Source organism: Mixophyes fleayi, chromosome 4 (assembly GCF_038048845.1).
Source record: "Mixophyes fleayi isolate aMixFle1 chromosome 4, aMixFle1.hap1, whole genome shotgun sequence".
Taxonomy (NCBI): Eukaryota; Metazoa; Chordata; class Amphibia; order Anura; family Limnodynastidae; genus Mixophyes; species Mixophyes fleayi.
Genome location: NC_134405.1, coordinates 120,160,126 through 120,184,079, shown reverse-complemented (window position 1 = coordinate 120,184,079; position 23,954 = coordinate 120,160,126). Strand labels below are relative to the sequence as shown.

Below are 23,954 nucleotides of genomic sequence, written 5' to 3'. Positions count from 1 at the left end.
AATACAGACATATGTGCTACAAGTTAACCCATGCATGATACTCATGCATTCTAGTCAAATCAAGCTACTTAAGGTGATAAAAAGGTTCTTGTCATGCATTTGGGGCTAGGCCAGGCCTCCTCAGGGGAAGAGCGTTACTTCCCGACGTAAGCGCCCTTTTTTAATGTGGTTATGTCCACATGTCACCACCCTTAATCTCCATCGTCTTACTGTTCTAAAACCTCTCGATACACGTTTCTGCTAAACACCTTATCGCTGTGCTCAATCAGTCTTCCTTGAAGGGCAGTATTCATAACCTGCACTTTCACATCACTGCTTCTCCGTACTCGTGAAAATGCGACATACAATTGTCCATGACCAAACACAGGCTCTGGTAAATAAATACCCACACAGTCAAGAATTTGAGCCCTCAACTGGTAAATTTAGCCTTTACTACCCCTCCCACGGGGGGAAGGGGGGGATGATGGAAGTTAACTGACTTCACCATTATAATTTTTTTGTCAAATAATGTCAATATACCAAATTTCAGGCCAATTGGATGAGCCCTTTTTGAGAAAATAGTTTTTTACACACACACACACACACACACACACACACACACACACACACACACACACACACACACACACACACACACACGCCGCTAGGCTTATATATATTAGATTACTGCAGCTAGAGCTGCTCTCCCCAAAGTCGGAATCTTCCCCAACAGGGGGACTTCCTTTAGTCCTATGGGCACATTATTACTAATGTACCTATATCTCAAGCCTGTCAATGTTCCAGAAATGCCTGGCTTTTGAATTTTATCCCTCACTTTTTATATCTGGCTCACCTTTATGGTGGCTTTTGTTGCCAAATTATAACACACTGCATTTGCAAATGAGAGAAAATATATTTAGAGAAGTCTGTCAGCTGAGGAGAGTGTAGAAATCTCAATTGAAATAGTGGTTTTTCTTTTTTACCCCATTAATCTGGACAAATTCTTGTTTTACACAAAATGAGGCTGGGTGCACTTAAAGCCACCGTAACCAAATGATCCTTTAAGCCATAATGCTCTCACGTGTTTTGTTGGAACCAGTTACATACTATCTATACTGCCTGCCACCAAGAGTCTGGAATCAGATGCTTAGCATTTCTTAATGTGAAAAATCTCTACACACTTCAAAGTAAAATAAACAAGGAACTTTAAAGACACCACTGCAACGTGGTTTGTTCAATGTACATAAAATGACAATTACGTATTTTTCTGAAGACGCTCAAGATGATTTTTAACACTATGTTACTTAAATCCCTTTCTTGAGGGCTTGTTCACACCTTTCTTCCAAAGCCTGAAACCTACATGGATAAATGGTGTATTATGGGCTCATGTCCACAATTCCATTATAACATATTACCACATCCCAAATATTAGAATGCAGCACAACCTTATAAAACACACACCACAAGTACAATAGATTGCATTAGTGATAGCACACCCATAATAAGCGCATTTATAAAAAGCAATTTTCCCAGTGCATGTGTGAGAAGGAGTCCTAAATGTTTTTTGGTTCTTTTTAAAACAGAATTAAAAACAAACTGTGCAAACAAATGAATTGAAATGTTCTAGGATGATCCCCAAACACAGCTGGGAAATAAAAAGACATAACCAGAGGGGTAATCGTAAATGGCAGAATCGCACCTTCTGTGTGTGGAGATAAACTGGTAATCTGTCTTTGTTTCTAGGTGACAACTTTGTAGCTGATTTTCCCATGAGTCATGAAAGGTGTTATTGCAGCATGTGTATGTGTTTTGACAGCGTGCTTATATTTCCAACATCTGTGCTTTGTCAGGAAGGTATGTTCACTATGGATAACACTGCAACAATTTTAAACCCGCTTAGTCCAAATAAGAAAGTCCAGTTCAGCTCACAATCACAAAAACACACACATTATCCCTAAAAAGCTTTACACAATCCCCTTCGAATAGAAAGGCAAGGGTTTCCCACCCTCCCACCCCAAAAAAAGGTTGGGGGGCTGGCGGTTTGGATGTTACATTAAGAGAAGTGAAATAGAAAGATCCTGCAGTGTAAATATGCACTGACAATGTTTAAAACATAGACGTTGTTGCGTAAATACGGCACAACATGAAATATTTAGGACGCTCATGCGGATGAGCCATTACCTGCTGTTGCTGTGCTGTTGTGGAGAATGTCTGGAATGGTCCGAAGGCTCTGATCTCTGGTCAGGAGACCGTGAACGACTGCGGCGAGGCCGGTCATGTGAACGGTTGGAATGATCCGATGTTAGTGACTGAATTTCCGAAATGTCTGGTAAGCGAAAGATATTTGTTTTTAATTAAGTGAGCCCAATCCATACCATAAAGATGTAGAACACACCATACAATCATTCTACATAATGTATCACATTCAAAAGCATTAAGTCTGAGCAAAAAGTGCTGATCTATAAGCAAAGTTATCTCGCGACATTCGACACTAAATGGTTTGGGGTAGTAATGTTTAAAAAGCTCTTGTTAATATTAAACTGCTTTCTCCACTCTTATTTCACACCTTCCCCTGCTCATTTTACATGATACTTGCCTAGGAAAGGTAGGAAAATAGTAGGTGAGTGGGGCCTAATAGCACAAATATGGACGGTAAAGGAGCAATCCCACCATAAAGACACCGGCCATGTGAGCCTGCTCTCGGTGTCCTCTAAGTTTGGAGTCTCAGACGACATTTCAAGAGAATGGATAACTATGTATACATGATTATTGCAGGTGTGATTGCACGGTCTGTGAGTGTTGCGTAGCTATGAGTTAATGTGTCACAGCAATTTGGACACAATTTGTTTAGGTAACAAACAACATATACATGGAACTCCCCTGGCTCACCAATCCACTGCATCAGATATCATATTATAGTGCTGAACACTTCACTATAATGTGTTAAAAAAGCATAAATTAGAGATCTCTTATACTGCAGGGTATGAATGCACATTAATGGTGGAGAAACCTTTGACTACATTATTTCTATATTGCCAGATTTTTCTGTAATCATTTCAGATCTCCCATCATACCATCTCTCTCTGAAGCGTTTGCAGAATGAAGGCTGTCATCTAGATCAGGGACATTCAGTAGAGTTGCTCGCTCATCTCTTTGAACTACCATTTTTAATTTACCCTTTGACCTTTCTATCAATGTTTTTGCATCAGACAAAGACATGTTTTCGGTGACTGAGCCATTAATCTGCAAAAGAACAATGGAGGGATTACTGGTTATTCATGCTTAAGAGTAAATTATTTCTAAATGATTGAATGACCTATACCAAGTTAACAAAGAGTAGAGGTTTTTAGTCTGTAATAAATCCTGCAAGCAAAGCATGCTCTGTCTGACTTGCTACAGATTCATCTAGAACATTAACATGTTGGTATTAAAACTGTTTTATGCAGCAGAATGTATAGTTTCCTGAGCGGACGTTGTGGCCCATTTTATTTTTTGAAAGGAAAAAAGGTTAGTTGATTTCCTCTCACATGACACATGCTGAAGTCTGGAAACGGACAAAAAGGGTTACCGAGATGCTTCACCAGATCAGACTTCCAGCCACTCAGGACAAACGCAACATACTGGACAGGCTTCATTAAACATAGTTTGATTCTAAGATGGCATTGTACTTGTTCCGGTGTGACTTCTTCACAATGGACACTACACATCCAATTGATACCACAGACAATAACAACGTATTGGACTATGAGTAATTAAAGAGTGGTTGCCACATGTGGACAGTGTAGGGAGCCATCTTGAGGCCCGATCCAATAACACACAAGACCAGCTACTGACACTGAGGAAATCTGGCTGCCTCCATTGGCAGATAGTGACAAGAACACTTAAAAATACAAATCCACCTATTCTAAAAAAGTTCATTTGCCTTCTAAAATTAAATGACTTCAGAACTTGGAGATAGAAGGAGTTTTCATGTGATCACTGCAATTTGACTGGAAAATTCTCAAAGTTGCAGCTTATATGGTTTATTAACACTGGAAACAAATTTGGACAATACAGCAGTGCCACCCCACCCACCAAATAAAATAAAGGATTTTAGTACACGGTCTTAAAAAAAACACTTTTACAGATAGCGAAGCAGAATAAAAAAAAAACAAAAAAATTAGTAGAAACGGAAAAAAAATTCCATTTGTTGACATGTGTATCTTTCACAAACGTTTATAGAAAGTTGAGCTATCCTATGCAATAGAGGGGATTGCAGCTCCATGAATCTCAGCCACTGATGTGTAATAATTTCAAAGCAGGACACGGAGTCCCACATCAGCAGTTCTATCTCTACATTTTTCATCCATGAATAAGAGGGCTCCAGATTCCGGCAATTCAGAAATGTAAACTCAGCTAGTGTTATTGATCAACATCCCTAGGAACTGTTGATGAAGCGCCACCACCGTAATGAAAAGATAGACAGAGCTGTGAAACAAAGATTTCCAATAAACCAAAACTACCATACAAGCAGAAAAAGTTGAATAGTAAATTAAATCGCTGCTTTTTCTTTTCTCCATGACCAGCGTTACCTTTTTGCTCAGATTTTCCAGAGGAATGCATTGCATTGTTGCTATATTAGCAGCTTTGCAAGAGTAATATGCATAAATTAAACAGCAACAATTATAAAGCAGGTCGCAGCATCAGTATTAACGGTCCGCTGTGTCATGTGTAAATATAAACATACTTCTTGCAAAATATGGCCAGGTACTAATCTATATCCTGCAGAGATTTTTAGGACACCCTCGTTGGCTAACGGAGCAAACTTATAATACAATGTCCCACAACTTTATGGGTAGAAAAGCACAGAAGCATCAGCTTGTACCACTTATTGCCAAGACAATGCAAAACTACATTGTTTTTTTCATAATGCCTTTACTTGTGCAAGCTTTTAAAGTCTGTATACCCAGCTGGAAGCAGACATGAATATAGTCGTGTACATTAGCAATCTAACTTTGCCCAATAGTAAATTGTTGTATGCTGTAAAACCTGAAACCCATATAATACAAGTACAGCACTGAGGACACACTACTGAAAGCATACTCAGCAACACACCAGTAGTCTAACCAGGGAAGCTGGTAGATTCATTTGGCTGTAAAGATTTAATGCTGTTAAGGTTTCTTAAACCATATATATTGGAGGTAAAAAGAACCACGGCACATTCCCTGTCCTGAATGAAATCACAGAAATGAGACATCACAGAAATGTGAGTGCAGCACAATGTTAATACCTTAAGCACAACGTCGCCTTCCTGAATATTGCCATCTTTCGCTGCCAGACTATCTTGAGAGATTTCTTTTACAAAAATGTGGCTGGCTAATCTTAAGCCATATTCTGCAACAAAATAATGCACAATACAAGGTCACATTTATACAGGACAAGCAGAGGATTACAAAGACCACAAAAAATATACTACACAAAAATGGTTTATTTTTCATCCGTTGCTATGCACATAATTTGACCAAGTTAGGAAGGTAAAGTATCATTGATAAGCTTTGTTTAATCATGAAGAGGAAAGTTAATGAATATGTTCATAATTACTACAGGCCAAATAAGAATATTTAGGACTAATAAAAACACACACACTTACGCTTGTAGTTTACATATATACATAATACACCAGGGAGACATATAGTTTTGTTGCGTTTTAGTATTTGTCAAAATAACGCTTGGAATATAAAAATTAAATGCATCATTTTGAGAACTAGGGAAACACAGTTCCCCAAAGACCTACAAAATTGACGCCAAAACATGTCAAGGTCAAAGTAAAGACATACTGCACTTTGGAAGGCAAGAGACTATTTATGAGAGTATGGTAGGAACACACCTTCATTTTTTCTGGATTTCACCAAGGTCACTTTGGTAGGTTTTGGAGGTTGATTGGAAGCAACGGATCTTCTGTCTGATCTAGGTGACAAACTCCTCTCTCTGCTGCCGCTTCTTTCCCTCACCCAGCTCTTCTCACTCCTCCTGCTGGCACCAGGGCCGCTGTGGGCACTTCTCTGATCAGGCACCTCTTCCTCATAACTATCCTCTTCATTCTCAGACGCTGGCTCTGGGTCAGGACGAGCCACTGGAAGCTGTACTTTTTTCTTCCGCCGTATAGTCTGCATTAGGGTTGATGAGGATAGTTTAGGAATGTGCAAGTTTAAAAACAAACCCACACACCATACAAAACTGCATAATGACTACTAGGATTACATGAGAAGATGTAAAAGAGGTGTCTCCAACTTAACATACATCTTAATCGCTAAAGCTCAAAACAACCACAGGAATAAAACCACAGAGAAATATATATTCTATTGTATTGCTTTAGATGCCAACGCAAAATCACTTTAAATGGAACAGAACTATTTAGGAAAGGATTAAAACTGCACTCTCAGTCTACCCATGGCACCATTCACCCTTAGCCTGGTGGCTAGTCCATGAAGCAGTTTCTGTCTGTGGCTCCGTGGTACATCTAAGCTGTTAGCAGGGGGACCATCTAGAAGCTGCAATCACAGAGATTGTGGCTTCCGACTGGTCCTTCCACACAACCTATTCCTCCTCCACAGCCATAACTGTTCTGACACTTAGGTGGTAATGCAGTTTTAAACAAATCTTGAAATATCTGAACAAGTTAGAGCAAACAATAGTAAACAATATAAAAATAAACTTACAATTTTGGCATTTTTACCACTCTTTCTTAATTGTTGAACAGCAAAAGCATGTTCAACATTATCCATCGACACCCCATTAACCATTGCAACACGGTCATTTTCCCTGAGAAGAGATTGAGGGGGAAAAAAAGTTAGTCTTTCTAAATCCTTGCTAGACATATGTACAATATCAACTTGCCATATGTTTAAAATGAGGAGTAAAGGAAATATATTTGTACATTTTAAAAGTAAATATAAGGCAGGGCTGGACAAGTCCAAGAAGCTAGGATTCCAATGTGCACAAAAATATAATTCTGCACCAATATTTGTGAGTGCTACTTGTTGACATTAATGGCTTGTGGCTCCAAGATTTGACCTACATTACTTTATACTCCTGCACAAGTACAATAATAAACAAAGGGATTTTGTTCCCAAACTGTGTGCCGCAGCTCCCTGGGGTGCCATGTCGATCTTACAGGGGTTCCGCGGCCTGGGCCAGTGGTCTAGCAAGGCAGGCCACTAATTGGCAATGATTTTGGCTATGGGGTGCCTTGAAAAAATTATGGAGACCCCAAGTGTGCCTCGAACTGACAGTTTAGGATCCACTGGTGTAGAGACTTTGAATGGAGGAATGTCAGCAACTCCTATTTTAAAACAATGTTATCTGGTGTACAAGATAAAGGGGATGTAAACAATGTTTAATTTTGTTAAATATTAAAAAGGTGATCTTTGTTAATAACTTTGAGTGAATCATGGGTGCAAAACTAAATTTTTTTTAGAATTTATTATTTTAAAATTGCAAAATACATTTGTTTAATCTGTTCACCCACCATGGTCATTAACAGCTGAAAGTTGCATAATCTGGGATATGAGTGGTTGTCAAAATTGTGCAGCAAGCGTAAACAGCAATAGGATAAAACTTAACAGCAAGGCAGCGTTTCTCTACATGTATTGCACTACTGAAGGGAACCAGAATTCCCTCAATTAGCTGATTGAGATCACAGTGTGGTTCAGCAGCACTCCTAACACACGGTACCCAAACATTACCAATTTTCCTGCGCACCTCTATGTGGCGCAAAGAACAATCAGTGATGTTACACTGCCGCATAGTCCCTTTACTGTCGTAAAGTGTGAAGTGTAAACTGTGGCAGTGTGAAGTGCCCTTCACTGTTTTTAGAGAAAAGAAAATATCAAAAGCATATTAATGCAACATTGGATTAAACCTCAATATTTAAAGTGAGAAAAAAGAAATACAACATCCTGTGTTTTAGGACATAGAATTTGCAATTCATCTGTATAATAAGATACATGCCATATACAGCAACTTGATGTACAACATAAAAAAGTTCACTTAAAAACATAGCATAACGATATGGGTCAAAAAAAAAAAAAGAAAAACCCAGTGAGAAGACTTAATGTAGCAGCAATTTTGGTTAAAAGTCTCTTCTGCTTAAAAGGTGTTAATGCAGAGTTCATACATTTTCAGCTAGCCATGCTAATGTAGTTAAAATAAAACCAAGTGTGAACTGAATATGTATGAATTACACAATAACACCTTTCCTTTAAGCACTTATTTTTTCTTTTTTTAACAGCTTTTACACTGCTTTACTTTTAATTGCAAAGGGAATCCTAGCTAAAAATTTTAACTGTAGAAGGATCAGATAAAAGCAGCAGAGATGGTGGCATCTCCGACCCCACAGCACAGACACTGCAGGTGAAAGAAAGGCAGTTGCTAAGAAGGAAGCGAAACACAGTGGAGAAAGATACTGCTGACAGTGACTGCAGGGGACATTAAGAAGCTGCTCTAAACCACTGGCTCTCAAACTATTTTAGCACATGGAACCCTAAAAAAGAAAAAGCACTTTACAGCACTTACTAAGGAACCCATACCCCAATTTCTCCAAAACTAGGGTATTAGTTTCTGGTACCTTAACTTAAAAAAAAATATATACGGTAGTAGTAGTATTAAACAAAAAAAAAAATAAAAAAAAAATATAACAGTATTAATATTTTTCTTTTATGATCGTTGTGAGATGCTGTATACTTCCCTGGTAAGGTGAAAAAATGGGAGCTTAGCAAAGCAATGAACTTGGAATTTGGTGAGAAGTCATAAGTCATCAGGGGTGGTACTAAGGGTGACAAAAAGGGGTGGATTGTCCATGCTTTAACATGGGCAGAATGGTTAAATTCAGTGCAGAGATGGAAGTCTACAGAACTTAGTGGGAAAATCTCTGTACCAGCAGAAAATGTATTTTTTTGTTTCACTCACCCCATCTCACTGGTTCATCACTCACTATTTATAACAATCGTGCAAATTGCATTTGGTCAAAGTAGGCTGTATATTGCTGTATACACTGAAATAATAGTCCTGAGACACAACAGTGCAAAAAGGATACCTAGGCATACCAAAATATATACATGCACAGACCACTAATATACAGTATATATTTATATTAAACATGATAGGAAAAAGTTAATGGAAGTAAAGTAATGGAAACCTAGAATTGTACACCTCCCCCATGTAAGCACAATTAAAGGTAAATGTCATAACCAAAAAATTGCCAAGAAAATAAACACCTAAATAGCCTTTTACTATTATGTATCAGGCTGTCGTACTGGAGTCCACTTACTGCAGCAGGCCTTCCGCGGGTCCTCCTTTGAGAACATCAGAGATAACTATTGATGTTTCTCCACTCTGGAAATGGGGGTTATCTCTGCCTCCTGATATTGCGATCCCAAATCCAAATCCTGGGGCCTAGGGAGGAATAGATACATTTAATGAGTGTTACTATAATAGAAAGAAAATGTTCCAGTGTTTACAGGACACATTTAGTCACAGTACTGTTACTACTACCACGTGATCTTATGAATGTATAGAACTGCAACAACCACAAGAAAAGCAGCCAGTCTGCACTAAATTAGAGGAGCGCAAACTGTGGGTTGGGGACTTAAATGAGAGATTTTGGAGGCCCCCTAATTAACATGGGAAACTCCACTTTTAGCGTCCCAAAACAATGATATAGGGGTCCCTGCAAACACACATAGAAGGAAAAATAAATAAATAAATAAAAAAATCAGCTGTTTTACATCCCTTAGCAATTGTGTTAATAAGATGCAATTCACAATTACCTAGGCACATCACAAGGACATGCCCATCCGCTCACTAAAATGACCAGTCAATTAATTGCCTTTTCGTTGCTTTCGCAGAGCCACTAACAAATGACAAACTCCTGCTTTCAACCTAATCTCTTTACGTCTGCCAAGACTTCTGGCTTTCCCAAGAATTTCGGAAGACATTAATTTTTCCATGACGTGCAAAAATATGTCATGTATATAAGTCATGTATATGTAAAGACTGTATCTGGCAGAGGTGGCTTTAACAGGGGTGACCCAAACTTTAATTTATATATACACGCACTCTTAATTTTTGTTCAATGTAAATTAAAAAAAAAAAAAAGTGTTGAATGTATACAAATAAATACTTTCTGTACGATGGTACTAGTAAGATCCCCATTCTATACATTTGCTGCATCGCCTGTCTGATCTCTTCTGCTAACTTAAAGCAGAATTCAAATACTAGATACTCCAACTAGACTACAGACAGCTTGGTCATGGTGTCACAGGGGAGAGGCAAATACAGCTTACACCGCCCATCAAGCTTTACACACATTTATTGGCAGCAATAATTTACTCATTACTCTGATACTACTGCAGGCTGCCATTCACAAACCTGGACACAATTTACTATTTAATATCTACTAATCCAGAAGGAAGTTAAAGGCGCGCTTACAACAAAATCATTTCTGGGGTTAAAAAAAACCCATACAAGTAAAAACAGACATTTCTTGGCCAAAGATTAGTTTTCTTAGACCTATTATTTTAAATATGGATTTAAATCACTTTCTTGAATACTAGTAGATTTTACATTCACGTATTATTGGCCCCTTATAAATAATTATTCCATACAGCAGAACTTCTTACAACATGATCATTTTCCTTGTTCACATCACCAGGGACAAGAACTTGAAAGAGTATTTTCAAGTGTGAACAGACTGTGTATCATTTTTTCACTTTACCTATTGGACAATTGTTTGTGTCCAATTTACTGCAAATACTGTCTGCTAACCCTCCATGGGCCAAATCTTTTATACTGTGATGTATGTGACAATAAGTGCAAACGTTTGTTTTATTTGAATGTAGCCACTTTAAAAGCCAAGCATCACATTGAAAACACATCCTCATTTCGGTTTAAAACACACATTTAACCAACACCTTCAACATTCCACAGAATAATAAAAGGGTATGTTGATGTCTAGACAGTAAATTATGCCCTTCAAATTACAGTGAGTCACATACATGTATATTAATACATTATACATGCTGAACAGAGAAAGCAGGTCATACATAGGTGTGCGTAAGAGAAGCAGAGTGAAGAAGGACTATAATTTTAGTTAATATTTAGGGATTAAGAAAGGAAAGTTGCTCAAACCATTGAGACAGTGGTTTTACTGACCTGTTTGAGCATTATGGTATTGTGACCGTTGGAGTAAATTGTATGTAATATGTGCTTCAAATCAAGGCTTGTTATCTCATGAGATGTTTCACATCTTCCCTATGGTTCTATTTATCAGGTACCCTCAAGTAAAAGATTTCCCATCGCTGTGATATACAGTAATACAATTTCTTATCAAGAAACCAGGGCAGCTGAGCAATACTGAGCTGGGCACCAACACTAGCCCGCAGTAGTAAGAGTACTCCACACCAGACATGACATGTGTGGATTGCTCCAGATCCATTAAACAAAAAGGTTAAAAAACGCTTTAGTTTAATAAAGCATCACAAGAGGCCCACAAAGAAAGCAGCCGCTGGCAATAGTCATCACCAGTAGGGAGGCTTTCATACTCAGTCAGAAGCCCTAAATACTGCAAAAAATAAATAAAAATTAAATTTTACAGGATTTACAACTTTTATGATAAACAGACCACATTGTGTACAATATATAGGTGCTAATTTATTCCTTACTGCAGGCTCAATATAAAAATTGTAAAACAATATGTGGTATTAGGCAATAGCAGACAATATACATTGCTCCACCTGCTTACAGACACTACATCCCCATCAATACACACCATAGTCTCCACCCCTTCTAGATCCACATAAAATATCTTCATTTCACTCCTCTATACCCACCTCAACTCCATTCTTTGTGCTCCCCCTCATTCCTCAAACCCGCCCCCCCCATTAACATTCCATTGGCCTCTTCATCATCCTCCTCCTCTCTGCATAATTTTCCTAACACTAGATTGTAAGCTTTCTCAGCCTAACCTTTATTTCATAATCTACCTTTAATTTGTCTACCATGTATGCTCGTTTTATGTATATCCTGCTTTCCCCACTGTCCGGCACTGTAAATCCTTACAAATAAACACCATAATAAAAAAAAACATGTCCATTTTAATCACTATTGCCTTACTCTCCCCATTATCTCACACTCTTCATTATAATGAAACCCCTCCTTTATTATTAACCCCTCACCTATTTCCACACTGTTGCATCAGTTCCACTCTGAGTAGAGAACCTTTATCAGAGGAACTCTTCTGTGATCAGTACCATTCTGAGCACGTTGCAATGTGGCACTCCATAACACTGGGCCATGTGCACAGCATCATGGGGTGTCAATTAGATATGGCACCTGCAATACACTCTACATGGCTGTACTCCACTGAGGGCAGCATGACACCACAGCGCTTAGAGGAGAACAAAAGTCCTTATCAACGCAAGGCATGGCTCCCCAGGAGTTAGACACCATAGTGCTACTTACTAGATATTTTATAATTCCCCCAGAAGTTCCGTGACTCTATAAAGGCACATAGCCACAGACTAAATGCTGTTATACAGGTGACAGAAAACCAAGATGATTTTTGTAATAGGAGGACACCACATACCCAACTATCAATTATGGATAAGAACCAATTTTATTATTCCAAACAAAGATCAGGACTTATTTATACACAAAGTATATACAGGAGTTTATGCATATGCTAGTTTCACTTGTATATTATAAACAAATATTAGACATTACCAAAGAGTTCCATAAAAACATAAAAGACAGCAAGTCACAAAACGGAGTTCATATCAGATATGCTTATAATCTGAATTGTGAATGAAACCTTACGCGTACTAGTCATTATATATTTACTATTAAAGCTATTTTATCAGCATTTCAACCCACCTGCAAGTATGACTGTTTAGCGTCCGCCTTCTCTGCTACCTACCTAAACCACTAAGCTTAATGACTCCTTGGCCCCTGTTGTCTCTTTATCCCCTCCCTCTAGAATGTAAGCTCTCATGGGCAGAAATACCTCCTGTCTGCCCACAGTCCATTGTCCTTGTTTATCCCAGTTAGTGTTATGGTTAATCTGAATGATATGTGATCTTCACTGTTCATTGCATCCATTATTCCACTTAATGTGTCCACAATTCTGTATGTATACTGTATTCATGTATATTATATATCTGTATGATTATGTTAGGCGCTGTACAATCTGTGACACCATATAAATAAATAACGATAATGGGGGAAATGATTTACAAGGTAGGGTGGTGATAGAAGTTGAGTTTCAGTATGTAAAGAACAAACTTTCCCTCAAAATGAATATTAAAAGTTAACATCCTGGGAGAGCAAAATGTCTGTGCGACAGAACAAGGAGGTAATGTATCAAGGGTAGTAAGTTGAATTGCACTTTTATAGCAAATGTGGACATGGTAGAATAAAGAAAGACAATAGGCATATTAGCTACTAAAAAACGCCAGATAAGAGAAGCGCCTACTACCCCTGGATGCTGCATTAGGGAAGAAAAAAAAAATATGAGAGATAGACAGGTAGATATACCATGATAATGGATTGTCGTTACCAACCAAAATATTGGGTTCCATTTTTTTTGAGCTGTAAAACATTTACTTAATTAACCAATGTGTACATATCAGACAGGAATGCAGAGTTTCATACAATGTATTTACAGGAGTTTAATTGCACAGAGCTGGGATGTGAATCCTAACAAGACAAAAAAAAAAAGCCCCACAGTAACCTTGCCAACTATTGATCTCACTGAAATATTTACATGAGATGAGTCACTGCAAATACAAAAATTAAGGGTAAAAGTGGCAATTAATTTGTAGGTTTCAAGAATGCACTGCATACCTTAAATTGGTTATCTGGTTCTTTAAGTATACAGTCCTGGTATGGTGACAGGTTACTCTACCCGCCGCTTAATATTAGTCTGTGCAGCCACATCCCCTTTCAGGTGTCATTTTAAAATGGTACAAAAGCAGCACTTCTGGCTAACTGGGACCAATATTTATTTTAAAATCAAGAACTTTCCACAAAAACATACAGATAAGTTTAATAAAATAATGCATTTCTGAAAACAAAGCCCAAACACACATGGATAGACACAGCTACCACACTTTCACTAACCAACAACTGTATTATGAACCAATTCATAGATAAAGGAAGAATCCTCTCAGGAGGAAAATCATAATAAGGAGTATTTGAGAAGGCAATCCCTTCACCAGGTCTACACAACTGAGCATTTATGCAATCAGAGTGGGGGGGGCTAAGTTAACCCAATAAAAAGAAATTTGAAATAAGTATCTGGTCCAATGCATTAAACTATTTTTGGGTGGCTTCCCAAGTTTAGATTGTGGTCTACCAAAGTATTATTTCGGTCAATCAAAATGTTAACATTGACATGCACTCAATGGAAAATATAATTTCTAACTTTTGACGGTTGCTGTACATGTACACTAATATATATATATATATATATATATATATATATATATATATATACACACACATATATATATACACACACATATACATATACATACACATATATATATACACATATACATACATATATATACATATACATATATACATATACATATACATATATACACACACACATACTTACATACATATACACCCACCACCCATACTCCTCCCCTGTAATCAATTTCTCATCTCCTGGGAAGCAATAAAAAGTGTTTGCCCTGCAGATTAAAGTAATCGTCCTGCCAGTCAGTGGAAGGTCATTCATTTGTGCCCTGCATTTAATTAAACTATGAATGTAAACACATTTATCAAGCAAAATATAAAGAACCACATACTGATTTACCCTGAAAATAATTGCTGGGCTACATTCAATATCGAAAGCATTCTAGTAACATTTGATACAAGGTTACAGGCATTCCTACAAAAAAAAACATTTGCCTGTAGTCACCAGGATATATATAGCTTATGCATTCTTGTCTGTAGTTACCAGGATAAGAAATTTGCATTATACTGCAGTCACCAGAATGTGGGCTTTGAACAATACGTAAATATTGCCATGCTGTGCTTCCTTTATTGCTACAGTGTACATGCTCTGCAGAGGGCACACAGTACATTTTTTAATCATGGTGTTCATACCGAGTAAAGCACAATAAATCAGTTTTTTTTTCACATTACACAAGTTAAAAGTAATTCCTGTTTCAGTGGACTCAGCTATGACTATGACATTAAGGCTATGCTTATATATAAATCTGATTGGCCATAGCACTGCACCTGACTACTTTTGGACCTATCTGTGCCAAATACCAGGGTCCTTTCTGTGAGGAGATCCTATGTTCTTCCCATGTTCATATAGCACGGCATAATATGACTTGAGCTATATAAACATTATTATTATTATTATTAACAGTAACAATAACTCTAGTAACCAAACCATTCAACACTGGAAAGAAGCTTAGTGGATATAAAATCTAAAACTCATAAAATCATTAAGGTTTACATATTTTATAATGTGCTTAAGGCGTTCTGTTCCCTTTAAAGGGAGCATCTAATCACAAACTCATTTAGTAAACAAACTGCAGTCCCTTTGCAATTTAGATAAATGTTATATTTAAAGGTTTTCTTTTAGATACATTAGCAGTTTCTTGCAATGTTTCCCGTAGTGAGATGACAACAGTAACGTGGATAGGAACACACACATTCCAGGACTACAGATGTTTAGCCCAGGGATAATGACAGAAAGTAATGTTTCACATTGGACTATGTAAATGCACCATACTCAAGTATTGTACCGTCACTATGGTGCAAGAGAGGTATACCATAATTACTACCATACACCAGATGTGTCCTCAGAGTGTTCTTTGTTGGAATATTATTTTGTACCCCCTTATCTATATAAACACAACTTTAAATACAATTTCAGACATTTTTCTAAAAACAAAAAGATTATATTATCCATGTTACAGTAGGGTCATGAAGTAGGTAGGATTTAATAAATATTCACGCACAGTCCATTTACTTTTAAGATCCTAACACTAGTAAAAAGTATTTTTACGCATACTATACAAGTTTTAAACATACTACATCTATGGATTAACTCCACAGAGCAGCAAACACGTGGAAAAAGCTTGTGGAATGACCTTTCACCTATTTGACAGGTCACACAATACAAATTGTAGTTTCTGAACATTGACATCGGCAATAAAAGATCCATTGTTCTTGCTACAAGAGCACAGCATCACGGTTTGTTTACAAGCACAGCTGTCTCATATGAAATACATGTATTGTAACAAGCTACCACTTGGCAAAACTCCTCAGCTAGATTATTGCTCTAACAGCAAAACAATGCAGGAAGTATTAAGTATAATGAAGTAAAACAAGACCAAAATGTAAAATCAAAGTCTTTACTTCTAAACAAAACTTATAATTCAGAGACTCAATTAATCCAAAATGCTGTCAACTAAGTTCAACATAGACAGAAAACAGACAAAGTACTATGAATACTGTTAAAAGGATCCACTCTGACTAAAACGGGTATCTTAAAAAATGCTCCTGTAGTGCAGAAGAGTCCTGGAGAAAGTCACGGACTCATGCCGACTTCCTTCACTCCAAGTTCATACTCACCACATACAGTCCTATCCCATCACTCTCTAAACAATCCTGCTTTAAGGCTCATTTCCTTCTAGTCCGCCAACCCCTGTTGCCTTTTCACCACCTTCAACTCCCTTTCTCTCCCCCTCCCTCTCATCGCGCTCCCTAATGGACTTTGCTACCCACTTCACCTCCAAGAGCCAATACATCATGATGTCTCCGTCCATCAGTCCCTGCTGGCCCAGTTGTCACCTCCCACTACATAATTTGTCTCCCTTTCCACCCTCATCTGTGAATGCTATCTTCATCAACCGCTCCCCACTGTCACCCCATGTCCTTGCACATCCTCCTCCTCTTCATTCACTCCAGAATCTGCCAATGAAGTGCACACCATTCTATCCTTTCTGGGGTTTCCGCTTACCTTACCAACTGTTCCTTTTCAGACTCTACACCCGACTGCACATCCCCCTCTCTTCCCTTACCTAATGGGAGTTCCCCAAAGAGCTGTTCTTGACCTTCTGCTCTTCCCCCTCTACACATCCTCCCTTGGTGACCTTATACACTCCGATGGCCTCCAGTACCACCTCTATGCTGACAATACCCAAATCTATCTTTCATTCCCTGACCTCTCCCCTTCCCTTATGTCTTGTGTCTCCTGTCCATCTCACCTTGAATGTCCCGGCACCCCCTTAAACTGAGTTTTTCAAAGACCAAACTAATAATTTCCCCAGGGCTGCCCCCCACTCTGTTAACTCTACCCTGCTTTTTGTCCCTCAAATCAGATGCCTAAGGGTGATTCTTGACTCATCCCTCTCCTTAGAACTTTACATTTGGGCCCCTCAAAATCCTGCTACTTCCGTCCCCAGAATATATCCAAGATACGGCCTTAAACGCCAAGGATACCACCAAAACTCTTATTCACTTCCCTATAATCTTTTGCCTTGATTACTGTAACCTCCTTCGTTCTGACCTACCAGACTCCCAACTTGCATCTCTTAGGTGTCTTCAAATACTGTTCACTACCTTATTTTTCTCTCCGCCACTTTATCTCTGCTATATAAAGTCGCTACATTGGTTCCCCGTGGTCTGTAGAATTAAATTTAAACGCCTCACCTGCACAGCTCTCAATCCCCTCCACTCATCTCTCACCCGCCTCACTACTTCATTGATTACCTCTATCCACTCCTGTCTCCAGGACTTTGCTAGGGCTGCTCCCCAGCTGTGGAACTATACTCCCACAATCTATTCGGTTAGCCACTACTCTCAAAGGCTTCAAGTGTGCCGTTATCTTTATTCAAGCCCATCAGCCTTCCTAACTCCCTTGTCTCTGCTTTTACTCCCACTCCCTCAATTGATACCCCACTATTTGGGTCTTCCCCTTTCCTTTAAGATATAAGATGAATAGGGCCCTCTTCCCTTGTCTTCTAATACTCCATCACCCTCTGTACCTCTTGGCCTGCTTCCCTAGCCCTGTTTTTTTGAGCTCAGGCCTACTTCACACTGGTTATTACCATCAGACTCTGTCCTGTAAATAATTTGATATGCATTACCAGGTTATCTGTATATTTGCTTATCCAGGATGTCAGATCTTTGTATTTTGCTTTTCATGTATCATGTAATGGGTTATGGATCACTGTGTTCTTGTTCTGTCTTGTACAGCACTGCACACATTTTGAGGCGCAAATAAAAGACAATATTACTATTAAAAGTGCTGCAACGTAATATCTATGATGCAACTTTAGAAAAGCGGTTACATGACAATCCCAAAACAAATGAATTTCATATGAAAAGGGTCACTTGCAACAATCTCAAATATAAACAATTCATTATCCAATTGTCTCAGTAATGTCACTCAATCTTAAGGATTTGCAAGGCAGCATTGTCCTGAATATGGTTTGGTGCATGAAATGGCTGTCTCTACTAGGAAAAGCAATTCAAATGGAATTTTTGGCAGAATGAGGACTGGACATTATTTCATAGTTAAGGTCAATAAATTACTAAATTATAGGAGGGCCATTTTCTACAAAATATTAAGTATAGCTTATTTTCCTCATGCAGTTTTCAAATAATAATCTTTCAACAAAGTTTTGCCAACACATACACGTATTACTTTCGCCATAGAAGTCTATCTTTCTAATAAGTAGCACGAGTATTTAAAAACATAATACCAATGCATAAGCAAGTTTTTTAAGCAATCAGCTGAAAACATCCATCTTCAGCTATTTATACAGCTCCACTAATTCCAGCAGCAGCGCTGTACCGAGGATTCACGCACATTAGTCCCTGCCTCATTGGAGCTTACAGTTTAAATTCCCCAATATACACACACCAAAAGAGACAAAATAAATTTAATAGCATCCAATTAATCTATTGGCATGTTTTTGGAGTGTGGGAGGAAAACCCACGCACACGCAGGGAAAACGTACAAAATCCACACAGATAACCCCATGGTCGGGAACTAACCTCATGATCCCAGTGCTGTGAGGCAGAAGTGCCAACCACTAAGCTGCCCTATTGAGGTCACAGGCAATCAAAAGATAGGTAAAGCTATTCAGATATTTATTGTAATTGGAGGGTATGTAACATTATAGTGGCAGCATAACCTAAAATGCTACTTTTAACTCTCAACGCTTTTTCAAAATAAGAACACGTGTTAAAAGAATTCACCTTTTAAAAGTGTAGAAACAAAATCCCATTGTGCTTTGCCCTCACCTTTAACATAAAACATTGAGGGTGTTCTCAAAGTCTCATTGCAACATAGTACACTAGCAACTTTATGAGCACTCCCATAGAACTCAGTTACATAGCACTGAATATTAACACAGCTGGCAGATGTTTAAATTGACGTGAACCAAAGCTACGAATGCCTAAAGTTACTACTTGTCTATGAGACCTAATCTACATTTTAATAAAAATTGGTTAAAACATGACTGTTACATGTGCACACAAATGATTACTGGTACAAACGTATATAACATACAGTGACAAAAAAACAAATCAACGACCACAACCATTCGGTCTAAAAACGATGAAATTAGATAATAATCCATACCACTGCAGTAACTGTGCCATGCATACTGATCTAACTGAAAAAATCTCACCAGCCAGCATTGCACAGTGGGTGGCATCTTAAGACTATACTCGAGCTCCAACATATTTCTAGACTATCACAGAGACATGTGCAGAGTTACACAGATGTTTAAATAGAAAAATGAGACCCACAAAACACAAGTCCATAAAGTTCAAACCCTAGTTGATCGAGAGGAAGGAAAAGAAAAACAAACCCTATAAAAGCATAGCACTTGCCTTAAGAGGCAAGAAAATTCCTTCCTGACCTGATGCTGGCAATCTGACAACTCCCAGATCAACATACTACATGGTGTTATTAAAGCCAGTAGACTTGCATAGTCTGTTTTGTTAGGGAAGCGCCCAATACATTCTTAAATTTGTCTACGTAGTCTGACAAAGCCAGTTGTTGTGAAAGTGCACTGCAGTTTCACAGCTTTTACTGTAAAAGCCCTTTTCACAGGGGTAGATTTGTGTCCTTTGTGGAGACCTTAAAACTGAACATGTTGCCATAGATTTCTTTGTGTGGGCCATTAACGTACTTAAGTAAACGGATTATTCCCTCCTTAAATTTAACTTGTACACTCTTTGCACTGATGAGCATGGAAGAGCTTAGTTATGAGCAGAGAAGTGTAGCTAAATTAAATTACCAGCTCCAGTACATATTTTCTGTGAATTAGTGCCCAAAACTGAACTGCATACTCAAGAGAAGGCTTCACCAACTACACTTGCCATGTTGCTGCCCAGTCTTTCAAATTATCCAAGTTCTGCAGACTAGCTCATTTTAACTGTAATTATAAAAACACCATAACTACTTAATAAAATAGACGGAAAAAAAATCTAACAAATAAAAAACCCCAAAACAAGATGTTTAAAAAGTTCAACAACGAAAATATCCTAGCCTACTCAACACTTAACATGGACCATCCATTAAACTTAGATACCTTATATAAAATAGCTACCAATAACACTTTGTGCATATTATATCACATATATTGATCTAAAATAATGATAATTAAAGGATATTTAAACAGTACAGCAGTAATTTTGGGAGAATATATTTGTCCATTATGCCCAAAGGACACTCCACCTATAATCCAATAGAAAGACTCTGCAGTCAGCCCAGGAGGCTGTAATGGTTGATAGTAATGTATTAAGTTATCCTGCATAGAAAATTTTAATTACTTGCATATAAGCTTTAGCAGACATAACAATTCAAACAAAATAAAACCTGTAGTTGTAGGATTTCAAAATGCAACAAGTTTAGGAGCAACTCAGCCAGGTTGGTATTCTGCCTTTGTGAAGGCTCCACCCTAGTGTTTTCTGTGTTCAGAGCTTTTTTTTTTTTTTTTTTTTTGAAGTGGGCAAGTTTTGGAACATCATAGAATGTTAACTAATGTACACTTGTGTATTAATTGGGAACAAGGGATATGCAGCTTAATCAAATCAAAGCTACTGGAAGTATTCCACAACTCATGTAATGAACAGAAAATTCCAAAAACCATGAAACAGATCATTCAAATTGTTAAGAAAAACAGGCAAAATACTTATGAACCAGTTTCCATAGACATTTTGGGGTGTGAATGTTAAATGCGAAGAAGTCAGAAAACACAACATTGTGACACTTCTTTTACTACACCACTATAGTCATAAAGCAGATAAACCTTCAGCACGCTTCTTTTGGTACCTGGCTTAAATACATTTCGCCACCGCCAAGTACCCATTACTAAAATAAAAATGACCGGTGCAAAGTTTACAACTAAATTCTGACAAAAAGGAAAATGACAAAACCTATTTCCTTCTCTTTCGCTTCCTGACATCTGGCTTTTGTCTATTGTTCCCAGTGGCAGTCAGTATCCTGAGTTACGTAGAGTGAATTAACTCTGACTTACCCTGTGAAGAGTCACTGTCTGCTGTTCCCATATCGCAGTCTCTTCCATTACCGTATTCTGTGGGAGAAACACAGGGAGAGGAGAGCTGTCAGTGCTTGGTACAGTAACACAACACACATTCTACACTCCACTAGTTTAGAGGAGTCCCCACCATGTGTCCCGCACATCTCACCAGTCAGCAGCAGTGTGCAGCGGCTAGGGAGCAGGGGACGGTGCCTGGCATATTACAGACACGGCTGTCACTCTGCCTGTCCACCCTGACATCCTATCCCCAGCTGGAGGCTGCCACTAACGGATCACCCTGGGAACACGGGGGACTCCGTTCTGGGCGTAGCCTGGGGAGGAGCTGGGAGGGCCGATGTACTCTCCAGATCCACCCAGTAATAACAAATAATAATATTGGGGAGAATGACCCCCACAGTGCTTTCCTCGGGGCAGGAGAGCGGGCAGGGGCTCGGCCGTCACTTACCAGGGCGGGATCTGATGATCAGTGGGGGAAACTCAGCCCCGAACTCCCAGCGCCCGCCGATCTTCCGTGCACTGGATTGGGAATCAGTGGGCACTCGGAGAAGAGGGTTGAGCTCGCCTATTGGTCCGCCCGTTGCGCGCACGTCATCACGTACGAACGCGCAACGTGATGACAGCAGACGCATGCCCACACTCTGTACCAGGGTAGTGATGTCCGTCTGCCCTTCCTCCCTCCTAGCGCCATCACCGCACAGCATACACTCATCACTAGTATTTCGTAATATACGAAATATCATTACCAAGCCGTGTTGTTGTCAAGCCTAATAACACAGAGTTACGTTCTGTATTAAAACGTAGCATTCTGGGTGTGGCTTACCCAGCAACATCTGATACCACCGAGAAGGTGTAAACATGGCTTGTACTATACGTTATAATTTTTATTTTGAAATTAAAATTGCACAGAGAACGTGAGCCTCCCCCGTAACCTCTCTTTAAATGTACTAACATCTTTGGTGACTGGCTCCTGCCCATCAAAAGTTTGTAGAAATGCTAGATGCCATTTCCAATATTGTCCCGAGCAGCTACAAGGGGACATGCACCATCCACTGAATGTAAAGCATATGGGCATCATTTTACACGAACTCTACCCATAAAGTGAGTTTACTGAATATGCGTAAAGTATATATTAAAATCATTCGGTAAGAAAAAAAGAAAATCTCATAACTTATGATCAGATGTAAACTTCATTGAACATTATATACAGTCCTATTGCAGGTGATGGACAATTAAAGATATGGCAGAATGTCCCAATTTAACTCAAAGCGTCACCCTATCTGGATCATGGCAACCAGGAGCAATATGAAAAAGAGAATCATCAGTTCCCCATTATGACTTCTTAATATGGGTGGTTAGCCTTTACATTAAGGGTGGAATACATTTTTAAGGGGCACTCTGTTCCAGGGGATTATTCACATACATCAAAAAGAATAGTAATTCCATGTGTTGCATGACAGAAAAATATCTTAGATAACAAAAGATTCAAAGAGCAACGCAAACCATGCACATGCAACTCCACATTGTTCTCCAATTCACTTTTAATCGTCGGAAAAATACCAATAGCAGGGGCTTTCCTCTGAGAAGCCCAATTTTGCCAATAATGTATCTGCAGGAGTGACAACTTGTGTATTTTTTTTTATTTTTATTTTTTTTAAAGTAAGCTGTACTGAGCCTGGGTCCAGATCCCAGCTGGTCATTGACTGGTAGTGTTTTCCATTAAACCCATAATTATAGTAGATAGTAGACGTGGTAAAGAGCTGGCTTATGATGCTATCATTAAGGACAAGTAGTAGAGACATGATAGATATTAAGTTACTGGAAATTGAGCTGCTTTGTAACCTGAATAGCTAGCTCTAGCCCTACAGTCTGTGTAGCACAAACCAACACAGCATGAGCTTTGCTAGAGTTTTATTTCTACAATTCAGTGAGGGTAAAAATAACAATACAAATATGAAAGAAAATCAGACAAATGCAGATAAATGGTTTAAGTACTAAAGCATCTGATAAAAAATCTCTGAAATAGTGAACAGTTTAGCATATGTACCCTTTTCATTCAAAATTGTTATAAAATAATCCATGTGCAAAGTAGAACTGCAGCACCTAAATGTATCATTGAAAAGTGTATAATCCTAGCCTGGATTTTACCAACAAAAATATGTTTTATTTACCAGCATTAACTTTATAAACATGTGCCCCTCTACACCTCTCCCAGACTTTAGGTTTCCTGTACCAACAGGTGATGTAACACACAGTTACATCACAGGGTTTTCTATCTGCTCACTCTTGTGTCAGCTCTGGGCCATGTTCTATTTTCTTAACACAATCTACCCTCTGTATTTAACCGAATCATCAGAAAGTTCTGAGATGTGTCCAAAACCCAAGGTTGGG

At 38.5% G+C, this 23,954-nt stretch overlaps 1 protein-coding gene across 13 annotated transcripts in view; it reads right to left on the bottom strand.

Annotated features, from left to right (window-relative positions):
• Nucleotides 1–23,954, bottom strand: part of TJP1 (tight junction protein 1) — a 356,728-nt gene that overhangs the window by 33,924 nt on the left and 298,850 nt on the right. For 10 of the 13 annotated variants that reach the window (XM_075208092.1, XM_075208093.1, XM_075208095.1 and 7 more), the window contains 7 exons: nt 21,543–21,599; nt 9,287–9,411; nt 6,678–6,780; nt 5,846–6,125; nt 5,249–5,352; nt 3,054–3,222; nt 2,161–2,305 (listed from right to left, as the gene is read on the bottom strand). In XM_075208092.1, coding sequence (XP_075064193.1) covers nt 2,161–2,305; nt 3,054–3,222; nt 5,249–5,352; nt 5,846–6,125; nt 6,678–6,780; nt 9,287–9,411; nt 21,543–21,599 — 983 coding nt within the window. Of the gene's footprint in view, nt 1–2,160; nt 2,306–3,053; nt 3,223–5,248; nt 5,353–5,845; nt 6,126–6,677; nt 6,781–9,286; nt 9,412–21,542; nt 21,600–21,693; nt 21,840–22,011; nt 22,142–23,954 lie in introns of those variants that run through there. The other 3 variants (XM_075208103.1, XM_075208104.1, XM_075208099.1) reach the window with 3 other exon arrangements.